At 38.9% G+C, this 8,761-nt stretch overlaps 1 protein-coding gene across 4 annotated transcripts in view; it reads right to left on the reverse strand.

The window, feature by feature from the left end:
* The window catches only part of TENM1 (teneurin transmembrane protein 1), a 913,380-nt gene that overhangs the window by 155,490 nt on the left and 749,129 nt on the right, over positions 1–8,761 (reverse strand). For all 4 annotated transcript variants that reach the window (XM_014544957.1, XM_005872712.2, XM_014544958.1 and 1 more), the window contains one exon: positions 1,114–1,233. In XM_014544957.1, coding sequence (XP_014400443.1) covers positions 1,114–1,233 — 120 coding nt within the window. The remainder of the gene's footprint in view (positions 1–1,113; positions 1,234–8,761) is intronic.

Genomic DNA, 8,761 nt, shown 5'->3' on the forward strand with positions numbered 1-8,761 from the left:
TAAACTTGTTACGTTACAATGATGGCTAGTTAATAATATTATAATTTATATAAAAATCCATATGACTAGCTGTTTTCTTATATAGGTTAAAACTCTTCCTTATTATCTTCTTTAACTAATTTTTATAAGCATTTTCTTGACAAGCAGTTGAAAACTAAATTCAGTTAGCCCAAGTTGAACAATTAACAACTCCAGAGTGGTTTGGAATTGATTGTAAGTTCTTGAAATGAGATAGTTTCTCACACTGTAATAAAGCTCCAAGCCAACTGGCCTCTTTATGTGAGTACTGAAGTGGCTTGTCATGAGTATGACATTTTAAGGGTAGCCACCTGGAGACTTAGGGTACCTCAAAGTCATTATTACAATGTTCCTGAGCATCATAAATAGATACTTTTGGATGCATGGTTCTATTGGCTCAACTATTCTAATAAATGTCTGTCTAAACAACAGCAACAAAAATGTTTTTGTGAGCAAATCCATTTCAAGGAAGAAAAGATTTTCCCTAGTGGTTGTGCTTCCCAAGTCTCAGAGAACCTTGAGAAGCCCTTAGAGAGCAGCTTTGTGGTTGGAGCTTAAGGTTAAATCACTATGGTTATATAGACACCAAAGGCAATTGGTTAGGCTGACCGTGCTTGTCAACCAGTTTCAGCCACTAACAAAATAAGCAGTCTAGGAAGGACACATTTTTTAAAAAGTCTTAATGTCTTTGAATTCTATACTTTTGGGAGAAACATTTTGGATACATTTATTTCTAAAATATTTTGAGGCTGTCACGGAAGAAGAGCCTACGTGGTCCATGGCTCCCTCTTTACTACCTGCATCGCCTCACTGAATGTTGAAGCTGGCTTTATAAATGGAATTAGATGAAGGCTAGAAAACTTTTCACATGATCAGGGTTTCAAGAAGATTTGAGAGTATGAGTACAGGATTAGAAGAGAAATTTGGTTTGATTTAGGTGGGGAATAGAGGAGATAAATATCACCAAGGACTTTTCAAGATACAGCCAGAAGAAAGATGGGCTTACAAGCATTACATCCCCTGAGGCCTGGTTTTACTCATGTTTAGAAGTCAGTATTTGGCCCCCATCAATGATCAGAAGCAATATTGACCTACCTTCCATCTTGCCGGCTGATGGTAAACCCATAATCACTGTGGTGCAAGAAACTAACATTCACCCCTACTAGAGGGGTTCCATCTACCGCCACCACTTGGCCTCGAATCACACAAGCACGCCTGTAACACAAAATCAAAGACAAATATAAAAGCATGTTGAAACCAGAGTCTAAAAGCCAAGTTGGAGAAACTTTGGAAAACACAGTCAAGTATAACAAAGAAAACAATTTCACCAACCAGTAGTAACTACTAATAACATGTTGGGGAGGGTGTGTGTATCATTTTCACCCACCAAAATTGGGATTATGCTCAGTATAGTTCTGTATACAGATATTTTTAAGTTAATAGTATATTATTAACACTGTTTAATGTAATAAGAAATTACTTAATATAGCTTTTTGTTATTATATAAAATAGCCTTAAATTAATATTCCTTAACTTGTTTAAGCCATTCCCTATTTTAGGACATTTTGTCGTTTTTTGATTTTTTCTACATTGAATTTCTTATTATTTCCTTGGGAGACAGTCTTAGCTGTGGAGGATATTTTTCTGTTATTAAAATTAATTATATTATTTAATATATAATACATTGTAGATATGACTGAAATCCCTGCTGACCACCTCCATCTTAGTTCCTGCTCTTCTCCCCAGAAGTAATCAGCAGTATCACTTTGTTATGTGCATTTTCTATGCATTTACATACACAGGTGTGAACATTTTTAAGCCTCTTGGTACATATTGCCAATTAGCTTTACTGGAATAACAATTTTCTATAATAACTAAGCAGACTTAGTTGGGTGAATTTTAAGAGTTAAAGTCTGCAAAAGAGACATGGTCTCTGACTATAGTACCCTATTTCTCTTGCCTAATTGACATAAAATATTTCAGGAGGGTTTTCCTTTAAACAAACGTGTTTCATACTTACCCAAGAATGGAATTCCATTAAACTAATTCTTAAACCAGGTCTGTCTCCAAGAGGCACAGTCCACTAAACCAAGTACACTTTTGGCTCTAGCTTGGCCAACAAGTTGTAACAAATTTCAGTATCTTGGTAGTTAGGAGAGCCAAGGGGCAAATCGCAACAAAGATTTTTCCCTGCTCCACTGTTACTGGGGGATAGCAGGGGATGGCAGGGAGTTTTTCACTGGAGTTCAATCCTAGTTTTGGCAGCTGAGCACTAGAATGTACATTTTTCTAGCTGGAGCTGGTAGGGTTAAGGAAGTCTGTGCAAGGTCAATGGTTTTTCCTGGCATCGATGTCAGATTTTCCCCAAGTGGGATACAGGGTATCCAAGGAAGCTAAATCTTGGGTTAAAAGGAGCCATGTTGCCCTGACCAGTGTGGCTCAGTGGATTGGAGCCTTGTCCCATAGACCTGGAGATGGTGGGTTCGGTTCAAGGTCGGGGCATGTGCCCGGGTTGCTATGGGTTCCATCTGCTGTTGGGATGCTTATAGGAGGAGCTGATTTCTCTCTCTCTCTCTCTCTCTCTCTCTCTCTCTCTCTCTCTCTCTCTCCCCCTCCCCCTTCCTGCCAAGATCAATTAAAAAAGGGCACATGTTATTTGGGCAAATATGGCTTTCCAAAGTAACCATGATTTCATCCTGGCATTATACATTATTTGAACAGAATCAGCAATTCAAGGTCATGTATCTAAAGACTCATGGCCACATAGATCATTTTCGCGCGAGAAAAAAAAATCTCTGAAAAGCCAGCCAAAACTTGTTTTATATGTTATAGCTAATAAACTTCACTAGTAAAGTCTATTGCAATCAAAGGAATTGGATATGTTATACGTATAGGATTTATCCTGATTACCTAAGGCCTTCCCACAACACAAACTACACACCATTAAGTATTACACAGGGTAAGCTAGTATAATTGTTGCTATAAATGTTTTCGTATATTGAGCTCGTAGACCCAAATTCCTAGTTCTGATGTAGATCAGTGGGTTTCTGTCCAACGAGCTGTCCATTTAATGAATTCTTTATGTCATGGTTCTGAATGGCATGGTAATGGCATATTGACACTTGCTTTGCCTTGTCTGATTCCCCCAGTGTCTTTTGGGAAGATATTGAAATACCATTTGTTCTAATAGAGAAGACAGTTGAAAGTCATTGAATTCTGGATTTTGAACTAATCCTGAGAGATTTGGTCCCATTTCTAAGTTCTATGTAACAAGAAATGAAAATAAAAGGAGGATTCTAGTTATACTAGTAGACAGTAACATTTTACAAAGCAAAATTTAACAAGTTGGGTATAAATTAAGTATAAACAAGCTGAGAAAACCTCCTGCAAAGTATATAGGAATTGGAGCCAGAGGGGCTGAGAAGAGACTGTATGTTACTGAGGCCAAACCAGTTGAAAATCTGTTAAACATTGTTTCCTGAGCCCTAAGTGCTGATGGCTTTTTTGGGGGTGTGGTGGGACGTAATTTTTTGGGGGGTGTAGTGGGATGTAATTGTGCACTTGCCAAGGCTCTACCAGTTAACAAGGTGGCCTTTGCAACAATAATGCATACCTAGGTAGTAGCTGATTCCCTATTGGCAAGATAATTCTACCCTTGCTCATTTTATTTGTTCACATTAATCTAGACATTGTGTCTTCCCACAGCTGTATTAGGCTCAATTATTTTTTTTTATTTTGTCAAGCCTAGTTGGCATTATTTGCTCATATTTTATGACAGATACAGACCTCTTTTCTTTGCTGCTCTTTTATTTCCTATACAGCTTATATTTATGAAGGACCAGGCTGGTGAGTGAAAGTCTCATAAAAGTCATCATTAGTCTGTGCATTTCTCTTGTATTCCTCTCTCCCTTCATTCAGTATCTCATTCTGAGTAGACTTGTCTTTAGACTCTTTTGCTCTTTAGTATTCATCGTATTTTATGAAGCACACAGATTTGTGTGATAACAACTCATCAAAGTCATCATTATTCAAGACATTGTCTACCTGTTCTTCTTCTCATTCATTTCTCTCTTCATCAGTCATAAATAATGTGCAGACTTATCTTTTAACTCCCCTACTTTTTTATTCCTCATATATTATGATCCACATCAACTCACAGCATATGATAAAGCCCCATAAAACTTATTATTTTACATTTATCAGCATTGAACTCTCTTTGTAATGTACTAGATTTTAAATGTTTTAAGATTCTCTGTATCTTGCTGCATTTGCTCCCATTATTTACATACTCCATGTCATCCATTTTTCACAAGAATAACTCTTAGCTCCTTTTATTTCTGGATTACTAGTACTTACCACAATCTTTGACCAACATCAGTCATCCTGCGTCAGTGTAATTTATCTAAATTTTGGGACAGTATTAAACTATTCTTTTTACATTTGCAGTAATCTTGATTGTCACTGCATGTAGAAACCCGGGGAAAATTCTTCTCAGGCAAACTCTCCATTTCAAACAGAAAGCTTGAGTTCACTTGCTTCCCCAGGCTATTCCAGCCTCAGATGACCACCAGAGAACCTTCATACATATTCTTGGCAAGTATGGTGCATTGTGCCACTTATTCAGCTCAACTGCCATTTTGTGAACTCCCAGCTTCTGAACTCAATTTTCTTCACAATTGTGAATATGCTTTATTTTTCCTGATTGACACAGGCGCTAAAATATAATAACCTCATTTATATATTCTGTTCAGATTATGCTTCTCATATCCAAGGCAGCTTGTATAATTCACCTTTTTCCTAGGTTAGATCCTTGCTGAGTACTGAGGGGTGCATGGTGAGGGGCCTGGCTTTGGTAGTTCCACAATCATGCTTTCTGTGCTATTCATCATTACAATTGTGGCACATCCCTGTCACCTCTCCCAGAGAGTCTCTGTATCCTTTAAATTGTCATCTCAACGAGGCAGCCATACTTGGCATGTCCTTCATCTCTCTTGGGGAAACATCTTGAGCTCTTAAAGTTTTGCCACATCAAACTAGCCTCAACATGAGTCTGAATCCTTCAAGGAACTGTTGTTATTCTGAAACTTTTTCAATTAAACAACACACAGGACTCTACTGGACTTTTCAAAACAGATGATAGAAGCTACTGTCTGGGCTGTCATGGAGGGGGCCCTGCACATGTATATTGCAGGTAAGTGCTCAGTGTGACTGTCTTTTTTTGTTGGTGTGTGTATGTCGCATACTCTGAATGCTATTCCATCTTTGCCTGGGGTTTTCCTTCTTTGATTCAGACATGGGTGAGATGCTTTGCTTTCCTGGAAGCTTTAAAAAGAAGAAACTCTCCCTGCTGTTGTGGGTTACAGCACGTGAACTTGAACTTAGATGGACATGCCCAATGTGACTTTAAAAACATGTATGGGGCGGGGGGGGGGGGAATCACCCCTCACAAGTGTCTCTTTTCCTGTTCTCTGGAGAATACAGGCTGCTGCCAAACTGTCTACTTGCTGTCATTATGCTAAAGCAACAACCCCAAAGGAATTGCTTCTCCCTTTACTTAAATGCTGAATCCTCTTGGTGTTTGGAGCTTGGTCTGAAGAACAGGGAATCATGGGAAATGCAAGTCAGACTACACTTTACTGAGAGCATTACTTAAACTAACAAGCTGCTTGTTAGACAGTTTTGATGCAAAAGGTCTAATTTATTCCGTATTTGCTATTTTCATAGCACAGTCAACTTATTCCCAGTCTTCAATAAACTCTTGGTTCCATTCTCCTCTTCCCTTATTTGTTGTCTTTTGTCTTCCTTTGTCAAATTTCCAATATTCATTCAACACCTCAGGCAAAAACATTAACCTCAAGCACAAAAGTTGGGTTGAAAAACAAGGCTGAAAACTAAATTGCTGAAAGAAGATGTAATTTACTGCATTGTGTTTCTGATTAGAATCTTTCTTAAGGAAATGAGGCTCAGGACTGGGAACGTTATAGCTATTTGATTTTGTTGCTAACATGAGCATAAGCAACTTTTGAAGGGTAACATATAAATTGGGGACCTGGCCAGCAGGGGATCTAGCATCAGGTGGGCAGGTTAGGTGGTTTTCTCCATGGGAATAGATGAACTCCTTTCCACAGGTGACAGCTCTGGTCAAGAGTTAGCAATGAGAAGGACTGGGCTGGGAGAAGCCACATGAATCCTCTGCTCACTAGTGTTGGAATTCTGCCCTGTAAATTCCTCTATGAGCTGTCAGTTGGTTCAAGTCTCCAAGGAACAGAAACCTGTTGCAGAGCGGGTGTGGTTTGATGGTTCTCCTGACATCTTCTCCTGCTGGATTCTTAGAGCCAGAGTTGTAGATTGTGCTATTTGGACTAAAGCATTGCTGCTTCAGGTTGCTATTAGAATGCAAATACCTGAATGGTTGGGGCAAAGGGCTTAAGCTGTCCTCTTATCCCCTGCCAAAATTCGATGAATTAAGACTCTTCTCTTGAGTGTAATTTTGGGACTGTGGTGCTGGTCCTCAGTCCTTCCTGGTTATCTTTCTCTCATACGGACCACTGGTTCTCAAACTTGATCCTGCACCAGATCACCTGGAAGGCTTGATAAAACAGACTGCTGCCCCAACCCAGCGTTTCTAAATTTGGGCACCACTGCTTTAGGGAAAGCAAGACCAGTACATAATTAGTCAATTCAAATGTATGAACTGAGGAGGGAGGCAGGGGACGTAAACCATATAAAGGAAGACAAGTCACCAACTGGTTCACAGTCTTACCATTATGCAATCTGTGAAGAATGACTTTTTAACTCTTCATACACACTCTGGGAAATGGTTTGCAAAACTGTAGTTTGGAGAGTCATGTTGAAACTGTCATGACAAAGTGGCAGTTGGACTAAAAGAAGAACTGTAGGGTCTGTTGAAATCCAGTGATTATAAAATGGAAAGATGTTTTAACCTGATTTGTCTGTCCCAAATAAGTGTCAATTTCTTCCTCACCCTTATTATTCTCATTAGATAGTGCCCGTATCTGTGTTATTGCACTTGGCATAGCCTGTCTTGAGTAAGAGTTCCGTATCTGTCTGTCCTCCCTATTAGATAGTCTATGGCAAGGACTGTGTGATTTTCCTCTCTGCATCCTTCCCAGTGTCTGGTGTACACACTGCGTGCTCAAGAAAGCTTCAGAGAATTTCCACTCAAATATGTTTTATATGAAGTTGTAAGATACTTGCCACCTACCCTCATGGCACTGCTTCAAGGGTTTCAGAGACTACTTTGAGGTTCCTATGTGACAGATGCCTTACAGTTCAGTTATTAGAAGCCAGCATTCTGGGTTGTGTATTATGACTTTCTCATCATAAGAGTTCTGTTTGATAACTGACTACTTCAGGGAATTAAATAGTACCACTGTGACTCAGAGGAATGAATGAATAGTCCTCCTCAAATGCTTTATTTATGAACACTAACCCCATTATTCCTTTATATGTTACCATATAATGATGATTTGATATTTCATAATTTATATACATTCGAGGGTTCTCATATTCAGATATCTGAGGGGTTTCCACACAACAGATACTGGTTTTTTTTTTAACATACGCTATCTAAGCTATTACTGCACCATGAAAACATTTCATGTTATAGCACAAACCTGTTTTCGATGTTCTGAAAATGCGAATGCAGTGAATGTTCTTATGCAAACCCAATAAAGTCTCATTAGTTTTTAGTTAAATAGAGCAGGCTGATTTAATCCTACTCAGTTGGTCACTAGCCCAAATAAATAATACCTACCAAATAGGTGACATTAAAAGCAGCTGGGAGCATTACCCATCAACATTCTAGGGCTCTGGGACAGGTGGTGCTATTGAAAATGCAGATAGCTTTTTAAGCAGAATTATTTTCCTCATGGCTAGTGATGTTTCAAGTAAAACAAAATGGGGGCACTCACCCTGAGGTAGGGTGGCTATTTTCCCATCTGCCCTGGTAATTGCTTGTCAAAAGTAGGCTTGCTTTGGATGCCTGAGATCCCCAAAGTAATGGGAAAAAGATCAAGTGTTTTGAAGCAATAAGAAAACTGACGACACAGTCACATTTTCAGGACTAAGTGCCAGTTTGTTTCATTTGGACACATGTTTATTTTTGTCCAGAATTTGAATCCTGAAATATTTGTCCTGTAAGCCCTTGCAACTCTTAAACAGTCTCAAGTTTTTGTTTTTTGGTTCTTTCTTTTTAAAAAAAATTTGTTTTGTTTTTGTCTGTTTTACACATTACTCAGATGGTTTATCTTTGTAATCAGCCTTATGGGGATTTATTAACCTCATTAACCTATCCTGTCACTTCTGTGTGAATCTGCCCTTCCAATAACGGGATAGTCATTAAATGTAGGGAAAGTCTGTGCTGTTGGCTGTAGCCTGGCCATGGATGACTGTTCCCTTCACAGAGGAAAAAAGGTGGCCTAGCTCTGTCCACACTGCTTCTAGCTCTGGCTTGCTAGTAATAAATGTTGTGACTTTTCCTAAGAAATGAAATTGTTCTTGCTGTCATCTGTGCCTTATAGAAAGTTCTTCTCTATCTTATCCTCAATCACCTCACAAAGATGCCATAACCAAAAAGTTACCCAATAAAAAGATTGCCTTTTGAACTCACTTTTTAAATTATATTCAATTATGTACCCTGATAATTATTAAGTACTAGAGGCCTGGTGCACAAAAATTTGTGCACTCACGGGGGGGGGGGGGGGCCCCCCGGCCGGGCCTG

The sequence above is a fragment of the Myotis brandtii genome, unplaced genomic scaffold (genome assembly GCF_000412655.1).
Source record: "Myotis brandtii unplaced genomic scaffold, ASM41265v1 scaffold39, whole genome shotgun sequence".
Classification (NCBI taxonomy): Eukaryota; Metazoa; Chordata; class Mammalia; order Chiroptera; family Vespertilionidae; genus Myotis; species Myotis brandtii.